This window comes from Prinia subflava, chromosome 3 (genome assembly GCF_021018805.1).
Source record: "Prinia subflava isolate CZ2003 ecotype Zambia chromosome 3, Cam_Psub_1.2, whole genome shotgun sequence".
Taxonomy (NCBI): Eukaryota; Metazoa; Chordata; class Aves; order Passeriformes; family Cisticolidae; genus Prinia; species Prinia subflava.
The window spans coordinates 40,626,195-40,640,613 of record NC_086249.1 but is presented as its reverse complement, the minus strand read 5'-3'; the positions used below and the strand labels follow the sequence as shown (position 1 = coordinate 40,640,613).

Below are 14,419 nucleotides of genomic sequence, written 5' to 3'. Positions count from 1 at the left end.
GAAGAGAGCTCTTCTCTCAAGTACTTTTGCCTTTATTTAGAAAGAAAAAAGACTACAGTCAGATATTTCATAGGACTTTAAGTTAAATAGCAGTTGCTCTCAGTAAGGATTCATTTCTCAATGGAAACTAGTCTCCATTGTCAACAGGCTCCTTCATGATACAGACTCTCATTACTACTGTTAAAAAGAATTTTAAAAGAGGGTCTAGTCCTCTTTCTATAGGTCACAAAAAACAACTGCTAATAAGGCATGAATTCAGTTAAATTAAGTAGTCTCTTACTAAAAAACCTTCCAAAAAAGAGCATAATTTTCACTGACAAATAGCAATTGTCCAAAATATTCACTCTCTACAATATATGATATTTTTATTAAGTGGCTACTTGCCTCTACTTTCTTTGATACATAAGGTGGGATAAATTGGTGTGTATCACATAAACATACTCTAATGCAGAGCACTAGAAAAGTTAGTCCATTTCAATTCTAAACTACACTTATAAAACAATATTGAGACTATTAATTAATTTCTTTAAGGCTGTGCAAGTCCAGCGTGCACTATCAAAGATTATAAATATAGACCAAGAGAAAACACTGTCCATAATAAAGGCCAAGGTTTAATCTTTCCAGGTTTTATTTCGGAACTATAAAAAACAGCAACACGAAGACGATTAAAAAAACAAAGGTAACATAACAAAAAACAAAGACAAAATGAGGGTCACAAGAATATTGAAGGACAATACCTGTTGTATTAATCATACTTTTTGGTGTAGCTCCTGTGGCAGCAAATATATTAGGTGTACTACCCGGTGGCAGTCCGCTCCCGGCCGTGGCAGCTCCAACGGTGGTGACAGCCAGGCTACCCGGAGGGGGTTTCTTCACGGGTACAACCACACTCCTGTGGCAAAAGAAACAACAGATTACCAAAAGTGCACAACAGAGCCAGGAAGAGTTTTTGATTGTGATGGGCTTTGTATGGTGCCGTTGCTGAGAAATACATAATATAGTAAACTTTCTTAACCTTCCAGAAATAGGGTAAGACTCTTTTAACAGGCCCTAAAACCCTACTCCTATCTTTATTCTGTAGCTTCCTGTGGCTCTGAAGAGCATAATTTGTCTTCCAACACCCACAAAATGGAAAGACTCCACCATCTCAATATGTTGAGAACACTGCTATCAACAGCATAACACTGCAATGTGCTCTAGATTTGCAAAGATAATGTTAGCTGTCAGAATTTTTGCCAGCAGACTCGAAGTCTATATGCATGCAGTCACAAAGCCTCTGCATTTGTTGTTCATCATGAAGCTACCTAAGATAGGAATATTTTTTTGCCTTCCATTTGCACAATAGGTTATTCCCCTCAGTACCATGAACATATCAGTCTTTCACAGTGATGGTTAAGAAACAATTTTAGGTTCAGCCTTGTTTCATCTTAATCTAAATCAATGGCACATGATGTACCTTGAACAGCAAAAAATGCAACACAATACTTGCTTTCACAGTATTGATATTGCTGACGTTTAAAAACCACTCTTGAGAATTTGAATTTTAAGAGAAGAGGGCTTTCATGCAAAAATTATTTGATAATATCAAATATAAGCAGACAACATTGCTTTCAAACACTTTTTAACCTAATATGAAATCACACTTAGGGATTTCTTAAGTGTGAAGACCAAAAGACTTGCTCTTTGGAGACAATGTTTTTTCAACACTGGGCGGCTCTCATAATGGAAGCAATTTTATTTACATTTTTCTTTCTAATATTTCTGTTTATCTGTAAAACCTCCTTCTCCTTACAAGTCTGTTTGAGTGGCAAACTTGAGAAAAAAAAACTTGAAACAAATCATATTTGTATAATAGTGAACAATCAATTTTCACCATTGTGTACATTTTCTGTTTAAGCAGATACATTCTTCTTTAAAATTAATCACTGGGATAAAAAAAAGAGTGAGTAAAGAGCTTTAGGGTGATGAGGCAACATTTTGCTCAAGAACTTCCTTCAGTAACTGCTTTGTTACACTTTTTCATAAAAATGATGGCATATAATGAATCAGGGTGTGGCACCATCTTTTACAGTAATGTAATTTGCTCCAATATGTCTGAGTCCTCCGTCTCCCCAGATTTTAAAGAATGGTGGTGACCAAGTGTATAAAATAATCCATAGGCACTTTTTTCCTCACTCACTTCAGAGGGCTGGCAGTTGAAATCTGCATTCTGAACACTAGTCTACCCCTACCCGGAAGCATGTACTGTTAGAGAGGTAAGCTCAGACATGTCGATGGGTTTTTGCCTCAGTCCATTTACGTTAGGAGGAGATGAGTTTGAACAATGAAACAGCTATTGATTAAGATAAGTGACCCTAAAATAATTGCTTTTGTCTGTAGTTAATACTCTTACAATCACTGCTCATATGAAGTGTTTACATAGCAGCAGCTACAGCTGAACAAAGCTGGGTCTACAGGGGTTAGATTAATCTGATCCAGAACACCATGAAATTTCCTAAAGTTAGCCCCAATCTACATACAAAGATCTCTATTTCAATTAACACCTCAATCAAATATTTGAATTTGGATTATGATACTGAATAAGAACTCAGAAGCCAAGTCCTTGTAGTGTCATAAAAACACACAAAGAAATTAGGACTTGTTTCCTAAGTGGGAATGTTTTTGAATTATATTAAGTACAAAGGAAACTACTGTCACTACCTTCCATCTTTGTAGAAAATTGCAATAGAAAGGGTGAATGAAGAATAAATGGGACTATTTTTATACTGGAGCACAAGAAGGAAAGAAACAGGAGCAAAAGGCATCTTGGACTGGCCTATTCTAACGGCACATGGATCATCAGGTCACCAAGACCACAGGCAAATGTTTAGCTTCACAAGATGAACTTGCAGACAAAAACTGTGAAGAGTGATGACTCAAAGAGCTTGGGGAAGGACAGAGAGGCGGTTGACAGGTCCATAAAGGTAAAAGAGGTATATCCAAAACCTGGAAAAAGTGGGCAACATAAGAAGAACAGGGGAGATGTGAAGATGACTTGACAGCTGTCATCCCATGCTCTCCATGCCATTGGAGCAGATCCTGGACCTCTTATCTGGATGCAAGCAGAAGGGATGTCTGACTGCTAAACAGTCTCCTCAGACACACACTCAATCCAGTGTTTCCAAATGTGAGACAGTGTAAGACATGTATTTTATTTTAAGAATAACAATTATCCTCTCATATAATGTCTTGTATTAGTATCTGCTAAATTGGCAATACAATCACCGTGAAAGTATTTCTGATTTTCCTGTTACTTTTCTAAAGATGAAGCTAAATTCAAGGTCACCCTCCTCCTATTTAAACAGTTCAGTGCTGTTTCAGAGTGTCTAAAAGATCACCTAACTTTCCATAGCAAAGACCACATATGTCAGCTTTATTTCCCAGATGCAATAGGATCAGTTCAATTTGGAAGGGACCCCAATAAGTGTAGTTTAGGACTGAAATACAGTTTCTATAGCAAGAAGCACAATCCTTCCCAAATCCCACAGATACAAACTCTGCACATGGCTGGCATTCTTTTTGTACGTCTAAATCATCACATTAGGATAGGTCAGGTGCTATTAAACAACAAATTATCCAGAAATATCAAGAGAAACTTCTCTACCATAGGAATAGGGAAAATCAGTGAGATGACATCATCCCAGACTGAAAGAAAATGCAGCTTTCTGACATGTCATACATGGTGACCTTGTCAAAATGTCTCACTCCTACTGATAAAACAAAATACAGTGAGTAAATACAGAATGACATCTAGATGAAGCAGACAGAAAAACTGTATGAACAATACAACAGAGTGGTCAAAAATGTACAAAACAATAAGAGGGACAGCAGAACAAGAAAGGTGAAAGAGAATGACTGCCATTCAAGTAAAGAAAGTCTTCTTTTAACCAATCCAACCACTCCAACAGCACATACAGTGAAACCAGGCAAGTAAAATGAATCAGACTTCTAAAAAAGTATTATACTTGAGCATAATACGATTCGAGGAATGAATTCACTGTGATAGATGCCTTATACATATATATATATATATATATAGATAGATATCTGTCAGGCATTCAGGTTTTTCTTTCATGAAGGAGCAGAAATCTACAGACTAGAAGAAAAGGTTATATACACTTCTGTATTTCCTTTTAGGCTTGTTTTTTAAAACATATTTCAGATTCCCTAAATGTTCCAAGCTGGCCCACAGTTGTTTGAATCACATCATTAGAGTCTCAAATGATTCCCACAAATTTAGTCAGAAAAACTCAATAGTAACTGTCAGTAGCAACTGATTTTATTTCTGTGTTTGTTGGGTGGTTTATAATTCTGAATATACCTCTGGCGCCTAATCACTGCTCCTTTATTCTGAGTGTCCTTTACCAGTCTTAAACATGAGCCTGAAGTCATCGTAATTCATATCATGCTTAAGGTGACTGTTGTTGATTCAACCCACATACTACTTATGCATTGCTGGTTCATTAAATAACATCAGCAACTAGCTACAGGATTCTTCTGGGGTTTAGAAATTTGCATGAAATAACTAGATAGAAAATAATACCATTAATGCACTGAAATGAAAAAAGAGAAAATGGAAATTAAAAAACCCCACCACTTTCTCAAATCAACTTTACTTAAATATTTAGCTACACAGTGCTGGTGACAGACAAATCAGGTTTCTCTGTGATTCACATTCTGTACCTCTTTTCCATTTTAAAATTTAAAGGCTTTCCAACTTAATCACTGTGGTCAACGTAAAGGTCAGAGATAAGCCTTCAATACTGGATGTCTTGAGCTACCTATCTGAGCAGTAGCAATTAAATTAGAATCACTTTACTCTCTTGTGGGATATGTGAAACCTCTTAAGGCTGAATTAATATTCTTGCTCCTCCTCTCCTCCCCCATAGTAGCAGAAAACATGAGGATTTTTCAAGCATTCTTCAAAAAGCAGCACAGACTTCAGGCAAGTTTTTCATAGAAATGCTCTGTGTCAAACAGCAACTTCAGAGGTTTCAGAAGAAATCACATTAGAAAGTGGGAAGCAATTTGTCTGCTATATTACATGCTACCTTGTTCTTACAGCTAGATTAACTTAATCTCTGAAAAGAAAGCTTAATATTTCTTCTCTGAAAGTTAGTTATATTTGCCATACCTCTGTACATATCTGGTCCTTTATCAAACATACTGTTGTTTACCCCCTGTTCTTTCCAATTTCATCCCCAAAATCTGACCTGAGCCTACAACATTACTATGTACTAACAACACATTCTGAATTCTACTTTAAACCACCTTTGATTAGGCTGACTGCATTAAGATAAGATACATCTGATACCAAGGAGGAAAGGTTTAATTCAGAGTAAACAGCCATGGAGAAGAAAAAAAGGGATTAAAAACTGTGAGGTACACAGATGAGTTGTAGAAGAGATATGAAAGACTCGCAGAAGGAAATAGTTGTTGGGACTTATGCAAATGAAATATTAGTGCTGAATATCTAAGCAAATGATTCTTTCAATTATTTGATACCACACATGCACCAAAACCTTGAAATCTTAAAGTACATGAAATAATCTTATACTACTAAAAAAAACCTGCTTGTTTCTAACTAGAAGAAAGTGAATCATCTGAGGTGTGGTTTTAGGAAAAGGACATGAAGATCATTGATCCTCACTCTCGGATCAAGCAGAGGAGTAAATATTTATTCACAAAGAAATTCCATCCTTTACATCCAGGATAAATTACCTGAAGCATCTGAAATTATCTAAAATACTGGCAAGAAACAAGGAAAACTTTAAAAGTTAAAAAAAAAAGCTAATCAAGAAATATTAATGGTCTTGGCTAAACAGAGAAATAGGAAATACTGAGAGTTTAATAATTTTGAAGAAACTGAATAGAATCTAACTGAACATGTAGATGTATTAAATGTCAGGAACATCATCAAATAGAGAAAAAAAAGAAGAAACAATGAATATGAGGTATAAATGAGTATGGGTGAGGAACCTAATCCTGGATATATGTTGGAAAAAAAAAAAAAAAAGTAAGGTTAAAAAGCTGTGATCAGTCCTGTAAAAGAAGGCAGACAGGGATAAACAGCAAGACAAAAACGCAATACAATTTTCATCTATATAGCCAGTGAATTATATCAAAGAGTAGAGAAATGCTCGTTTCTCCTCATCAACTTCAGGCCAGATATACCTACAGTTCCATGTAAATGAATATGAAAAGACTCACATTACACAGGTGACAAGAGGAGTTTTGAAAGAACTACCTGTGTATAGATTGCTAAGTGATAGACAAGGTGAATATGATTACAGCTTGATGCAAATAAATTGAGGGTTAATATACCCAATTTTGGTTGACTTGAACCTTGAACCTATTTACAAATTTAAGGATTTACTTTTTTTTCCTAAATAAACAGCTGAGGTGGTGATGAGCTTTCCCTTTGTCTTTTATTACATTTACTAAATGAGTGACTAGTGCACTCTCTAGTAATACAGACAATAGAACTTCAGCCCTCTTCTCTAACAGGATCTGAAATCATTCCTCAGTCTCTGGAGTGTATTTTTACTGCTACCTTAGAAAAATATATTCTAGAGGAGCTGTCAAGCATTTCCTTTGGACCAGTCTTCACTGCACAAAGATAATGAAAATTACCTTGAGTGAGCTGGAACCAGATGAGTCCCTTAAATCCCACACTCCTGACTGGGTTTTTCATTCATATGTTCACACACTACTGTGACACCCAAAGTAATGGGGAATGCAGTGTCTTACAAACAGACAACGCCTGTACCTGTCCCTTCTTGGTTCATGGGAAAGGTGCTCTATTTTTCTTCAATTATTTGTAATTAACTTTAAAAATTAACCATTTTTGTTGGGAGAAGAGTCAAATGTATTTATCCATGACTAATTTTTAATAAGATTTCAGGAAAATCAAATTTATTTTTCGGCAATCATCATTTGGAGAATCTAATGACTAACAGGAACATTGCCTCCAATTTAAATGACTTACTAGACCACTGCATATCAATGATTTTCCAAAGGTGGGAAGTCATACAACAGACAGATATTGAACCTCTCTATTTGAACCTTCAGTGCATCTTCTCTCACAGTTCCTGTCTTTTCCCATTCTATCAGTTACCACAAAAAAAAAGGAAAAAAAGTTAAAAAGAACACCCCACTGCTGTATTCCAGCAAAACACATGGATGTTCTGAGAACTCCTTCTAAATATAGCATACCTACACAAATTTAAACATATTTTTGTAGACCACTTGTCTCTGTATTTATGAAGAGACCTGACTGGATCTCACAAGTTGTCCACCTTTTCCAGTAGCTTTAAAACTGACCCCAAGGTCCTTCCATCAAGAGAAAAAAAGCCACAACTAAACAAAAAAATGCCAAAAACCAAAAACAAACAACCCACCACATCAACAAAAAAATCAAAAATGAAAACTAAAATACCTCAAATATGTGTTTTCCAAAATATTCTCAAATGCATTCCAAAAGACTTCACCGAGTATATAAACTCAGCAAACCCATAATTTTCCAGTTTATGAAATGATAATGGATTAAAAAGGAATCACATCTTTAATAGCAACAAAAATAACTGATCTTTTAATTTCTAGGAACTCAAGATTTTCTGCTTATGAAAGCATTCTTCACATTGAAATAATTCTAAAAATATAAAATATATGTAAATTACCTCAGTTTGAAAAAATAATAAATGAGACACCAAACCACAAGCAATTTCAATTTCAATAATAGCACCCATCCAAGAAATCTCTACTAGAAAAAAGTAGAGAGAAACAAGGGTGAGCTTCAAAATGCAATACTGAGTAGAATCACACACAAATTCAAAAAACATAATGATCTAGGTTGCATCTAGTGGGACCAATGCAAATTGATCAACAAAAAAGAAACAAAAAATCCCTAAACCCTAAAAATCAATAGGAGGGACTGAATTTTGCCAGACAAAAGATGAGAAGGCAAAAAGGAATTATTGGTGAGTTATGCTCCATTAGTCACAAATCTAGGTAAAATAACCTTTTGTATTTGCTTCTAAAAATGTCAACCTAGATGCCATTTTCAAGAAATTCAGTCTGACGTTAAAAGACATGTCATAACTTTGAGGATCCAGGCTCCTGTGTCCCAGAAATCTGTTTATATAGCTCATAATGTAATTACAGCTACCTTAAGACAGATGAGGCAGAAGGCGGCAGTATATTGAAAACTAATTGAAAAATGCAGTTGTCCAGAAGCACTTGTGGGGAAGAGGTCTCTGAAAAGCTGCTCAAAGCTTCAGAGTTTGAAGTGAAATTTTTGATGTTGTCACTCTCAATCTATTGAAGAGCTGACAGACAATCAAACCCGTCTGGCTGCCTGGCAGCTCATTTTGCTGGCAGGTGGCAAACAATTAGACACACCAATTTGTGCCTCCTGATGACATTAAAGCATGAAACTAAGTTGTATGCAGGGCCTAGTGATTTGTGTGAAAGCATTTCAAAAATAATACTCTTTGCCGTGGCAACTCATTTCAGACTGCCACCTCCCATTACGGCTTTGAGTGGTGAAGACGACAGACTTGAGTTACGTGCGGCGCAAGGCCGCTTCTGTTCAATCCGTCATCAGCGCCCCCCGAGACCTCAATCCCCTCCTTTCATCAATATCACCTCATCATTTACATTTGATAGCACTTGAACTGCTGCATACATTAGCTACACACAACTCACATTTGATAAAATGTGCTGGGCACTTCTTCTGCTTATATGTTTCATTTACAACTGCAAAAATTCCACGGGAGAATACCCGGTAGCCTGTTACAAAATTACTCTTACAGACACATTAGCAATGTACAATTAAAAGCACATGCAGAGAAAACTGGGTCATATTAAATACTAAAATATACTTCTCAATTTCAGTTCTATTTACAGGAGCTTACATGGTGTTTAGCTTCATCTGTGATCATAATTAAAGAAAATGACCTCAACTGTTCTTTTGCTAGGCACTCAGACAGACACCCAAATGCAAAAAACAAAAAAATCTAGCCTCACAAGGACTATCTTCAGATTAATGTGAAAAATACATTTCTTTAACCTAGATTTGCTTATAAATATGGAATCACTGTGCTTATTTTATAAAACCTGAAACAAATAGAACCTGACAAAACAATACACTCCATTGCTCATGGTTGTCCCCAGGGACAATAAAGATGACCAACAGCCACATTGCTCAGTGAAGTAACAAAAGCTGCATAAAGTACAGCAACACAAGATCCTACAGAAATACAGTTTGCAGACATAGTTTTAGCTTTTAAAAAAATCCTGGTTTATCTTATTTATATTAGTAAACAATTTCATTTACACGAGCAAGTATGGAAAGACAATCCTGCCATAATTTCTTTTGTTTTTCAATAGTTATTGGGATCATACAGGAAATAAAATGTTCAGAAATCACCACTAGGTAAAATTCATGCTGCTTTCTCAATTAATAATTAAATTTGTTATGTTATTATTTCAATATATTATTCCAAGTTTTTTCCACCTAACCCTTGTTTCATCCCACATGAAATGTTACAGGGTCAGGATCTGAATCTGCTCTAGCTTCGTAATTTGAGAAAGTGACACCATCACCCATCCCTATTTGCTGGCAAAGATTGTCACAGTGGTCAAGAAACTACTCTGGCAACATGAAAAATCTGCACAGAGGAATATTTGCTTGAACAGTGGGCATCATTCAGTAATGCAGCAATGGAGTGGAACCAGTCAGCTGAGGTCCCTTGAGCTAAGAACATCTGTATTTTTGTCAAGATGCCCACAGTTCAAAAACGTTTGTTTAGTTTTGGATATAAGAATGCAACTTTCCCAATCTGCTGGACTTGCCTGAAACTGTCATTTTTCCTTTCACCATTGTTGGTTATACTGAAAATCATCATCTACCTCACTCACCAAAATCAGACAGCAGGATCATTAATTTAAGAGGGGGGAAAAAAACCGCACACCAAAAATGACGTAAAAGTGAATTCTTTTGCCTCAACTTCACTCATTACCACTTTTTTTTCCCCTGAAGAAGTGAACAATTCCAAAGTCTGACATGTACAATGTAGGCTACCAAGACACAAACACAGTGACATACTTTGCACAGGAAATCATGAAATTTGGTCGGTAGGGAAACAGGTCAGGGAAAAAAACTAACCATTAAACTCACTTATTAAGTGTGAAATATCTATCAAAATTTATAAACTCTAGACATGAGGCACCTCTTAAACAATTTCATAATTCTATATTATCTACTACTACTAATGATGTTCAAAAGGTACAAGCAGTCACATTGTTGCAAGAACAATTAAATAGAGATGCTGGCATTAAACAAAGGTTATGGCCAACCAACTGCAAGCCCTTAGAGTTTTTAATGCTTTCTTATAGAGCTATAATTTAGAAATGCACAGTAAAATTCATGTCTTCACCATGATGTCAAGTTCCCAATAACAAGGACAAAGACATTTCATGAGGTGATATGCTCCTTTTTAATTTAGGTGTCTGGCATTTTGTGAATAAACCACAGTTCTCTGAATGAAATATTATTCTTATTAACCCAGGTAGAAATCTAGATAAAATAACCTTATTTTGGTGATTACAGTTAAGGTGTGATTATTTCTACATGTGGCATCATATTTTATACTGCTCAATGTACAAGAATGCATTCTGGAATATGGTGGTTCCTCACCGAGGATAAGGAAAAATTCCTAACTGTACAGGAAGAGAAAAATATTTCTCAACTCATATTGAAAAAAAAAGTTTGATGAAGTTTAGTTTGATGAACTAAAAACAGATAAAAATCATCTTAATGAAAAAGCTCTTAAATAAGCTTTCTCTATAGAAGTCTCAAGACCTCAACTATTATTAGAAAAGGATATATTCATAGCTTCTAAATTATCTTTCACTTTTCTTATCTTGAAAAAAATCATCTTTCTTGCAGCAGACACTATCTGATTGTTAACTGAATTATTTCAGAAAAGCAGCCTCAGTACTTATATATAGACAGACAAAAAGACATCAGATATTTTTATGGACCTCGTAATGGAAAATCATTTCACTTTTATTCTAAAATTCTGACATATATTCTTGCACTTTACTGTTTATGTTATGTTGAAAACATCGCATATTATTTTTCTTAAGACTTAATAAAGATATGATATTTTTGCAAGTTTTCTGTAAATACAGATATTTTTTCTCATAAATCACAATATAACCCTTTTCTGCCCTAATTTTTTTATTTCCTTCAGTATTTTACTTCCTGTACCTGCCTGATAAACTAGTATACTTTTAAGTTTTCAAGACATGTCTTAAATTACCTTTCAGACTTGATTCCATTTTTAACATTCTAAGAACATTTTTATGAAGAAACTGAAAGGATTGAAAATACAACCATATCAACACCCCCAAGAATTAGGTCTAAACTCACAATGGGTCTGACTACACTTCTGGAAGGATGCTGAGAATTGCACAACAGCACAATTTCTATACTCAGGATAAAAGGAGGATATTTAAAGGCAAGTATATTAATTAGAAACTAGGAAGATACAGCCCAAGAAACAAAACAAAGGACTGTGTGGAAATGTTAATGAGTTTAAGTTTTAAGCACTAACTTCTGAGCTTTAACAACTTCTGTTGTTTAAAGACCTAAAAGAAAACTGGTTTCTACCATGACCAAGCAAACAATTTGCCATGGTCAAAGCATTTCAGTACCAGAAAACAGTTCAATGATGGATCCAATTAAGATTTAAGCCTTTGAAAGAATATTCAACTGAATTTCTGCACAATCTGTTCTATATCAGCAGATATTACCCCTCCTCCTTCTCACTAAAATGCAGTTTTAAAGAAAATAAAAGATTTGATTGCACATATATTTCTTTGCAACAGGCTTGTTTTCCAAGTACTTCATAGAGTTTTATTCACTGCTAACAGAGAAAAACAAGGTGAATTACTTTTGTTTATACTGTGTGGTCTGTTGGTAATGCAGAAAGGGAGACACAGTGCAGTTGTTTTTAACATACTTTAATACAAACCAAAAGTAGAATAACCTTCCTGAAGAAATAAAAGCCCTTTAAACTTCTGAATCACATCAATATAAAATAACGAGTCCAACCATATACCTGTCAAATGAGTGAAACTGCATGGGAAGAATAGCCTGAGCTTCTCTCTTCAGTGCAGGGTCTGGGTAAGGGATTGGATCCGGGCCACATTCTGCAATTTCAACAGGGGCTGCCACAAGACTTTTCAGTATTTCTTTGACATTGATCCCTTTACTTTGGCTGATACTGGATATTGAAGACGCAGGTTTCAGAATTTCACTGGGGCTTTCTGTTAAGCTCTCCTGAGATTTCTTCACTTCTGAAGACAAAGTAGACAAAAGCTCACTCATAGCATCAGGACCTGTGCTGGTCTCTAAATCTGTCCCATTCAAAATATTGGGCATCTGTTCATCTCCAATTCCAGAATCTGTATGAGGAATAGAACTTTCCAGCTGAATATCTTCGACCGGTGTTGGTGTTTCTTTATCTTTGATATTTTCTGGAAATACAGTTGGTGACTCTGTAGTGAAATAGAGATTATGAACAAAATTTAGATATTTTCTCCTAAAAATATGATCATAAGGTTTTATATGACAGAAATGTGTTAGAAAGACCACAAATCATGGTATTTTAAACCTTAAAAACTCATTCTACATACAAAACATTTTACCTTCAGCAGCTGTTGGGCATATAGACAGACTTGCAAGAGGGAGCCCAAAATCACATTATACAAACTCAGTGACATTTAGAAACTACAGCCCACTACTCACACAGTAATTAAATAGCAAAATACTGCCAGCAAAAACAACATTAAAAATGATAACCTATTAACTGCAGAACTGTATGATCCTTCAGCCCACTACAAGGGAAAACTGCAATCACTTATGCTTTCAAATTACTGCAAAATTTAGTCTTTTCTATTGCTGTCATCAAATATTAAGCTTGCATTCAAAAAAAACCTGCTAGACCAATTGTTTGCTTTGTGTTTTGTTTAAAATATATATTACACACATTTCTACGCACATATCATTGCACTGAATACAGATTAATTCATACATGAAGGAAGAAAAGGTATTATTATTGATATTTTAGACACCTCTTCCCACAAAAGGTAAAATTCTGTGATTCAGGAAAAACTGGTGAACAAAATGAATATAGCTTCATAGAGATAGGCAAGCGAAATCTGTTGAATTTGGAACATTTCCAGACTGAAAAGGATTCTACAACATCTTGTAACCGAGAAGATCATACCTCTATTAATTACTTCAGTGAAACAGACACAAAATCTTTATTAAATAAGAATAATTTACTATGCTTAGACAAAAGTCAGCTAGAGTTGTGAGTAACTTATATATTCATACATTGGCTATTTTTATTGACAAAATGCTTTTTTAGTTTATTTTAAAACTACACTATTTTCTTTAGAGTACTTGTCTTGATTATAAAATTAGCTCGCCTATGTATGGAAGAAGAACACTTTTTAAATGGCTCTGATAAAGTGGTTTAGATATTATGGGAAATATTTATAGAGTATTTGAATGAAACTCTGTTACCAAAAAAATATGCTTCAGAAATGTAACTTTAATAACGGTCTCATAACTCACTACAGATTTTTTTGGTTCAGTCCTAAAAAATACCTATTTAGCATATGGGCATAAGTGTGGGTACATGCACATGAAAAAAAAATCTGTACAAGATTATTTATGTGTTTGAACTAATGGTCATGTAAACCTCTGCATATAATACAAGTATTAAGAAAGAACAGAAGAGGCTTTTAAAAAGATGAAGCAGAATCACCCCTTATAACAGAGCACTGTTTTCTTCTTTTAACAGCCATAAACACTGAAGCCACTTCCTCATCCTTTTTCTCCTAAGTGCCTTAAACGCATCTTATCAAATAGATATGAGCTATTCTTTGTGAAGCAGGAAGTAGAAACTGGATTTATGAGCTGCATCAAATGCATTTAGCATCTGCCAGGTCAGGAAGCAAAAAGATCCATATCTACTTAGTACTGCCTATACTTGGCACAGAAAGACATCTGATCCACAGAATGATCCTAATGAATTTTCTGCTTGTCTCTTTAAAATCCATCCATACAAAGACAACACTTCTCCACTGCAGGGAAGATTAGTACTGGACAGCCAGTAAAGCAGGTTGCTGCCCATGAAATGTATGGTGAATAAAATGGCATAAGGCTCCATTATTATGCAAATGAAAAGAGGGCACTGAAAAAAGACGATGGTCCACTACATGGTGAAGTTAGGTTACCTCAATTTTCATTAAGGTCAACAATGCTGAGCAGAAAATTAAAGACAGAAAACCTGATAGAAAT

The 14,419-nt window shown here is 35.1% G+C and overlaps 1 protein-coding gene across 2 annotated transcripts in view; it reads right to left on the bottom strand.

Annotated features, from left to right (window-relative positions):
• NBEA (neurobeachin) overlaps positions 1-14,419 on the bottom strand; it is a 458,593-nt gene that overhangs the window by 271,217 nt on the left and 172,957 nt on the right. For both annotated transcript variants that reach the window (XM_063394796.1, XM_063394797.1), the window contains exons 31-32: positions 12,168-12,606; positions 738-892 (exon numbers count right to left, since the gene is read on the bottom strand). In XM_063394796.1, the coding sequence (XP_063250866.1) occupies positions 738-892; positions 12,168-12,606 (594 nt within the window). The remainder of the gene's footprint in view (positions 1-737; positions 893-12,167; positions 12,607-14,419) is intronic.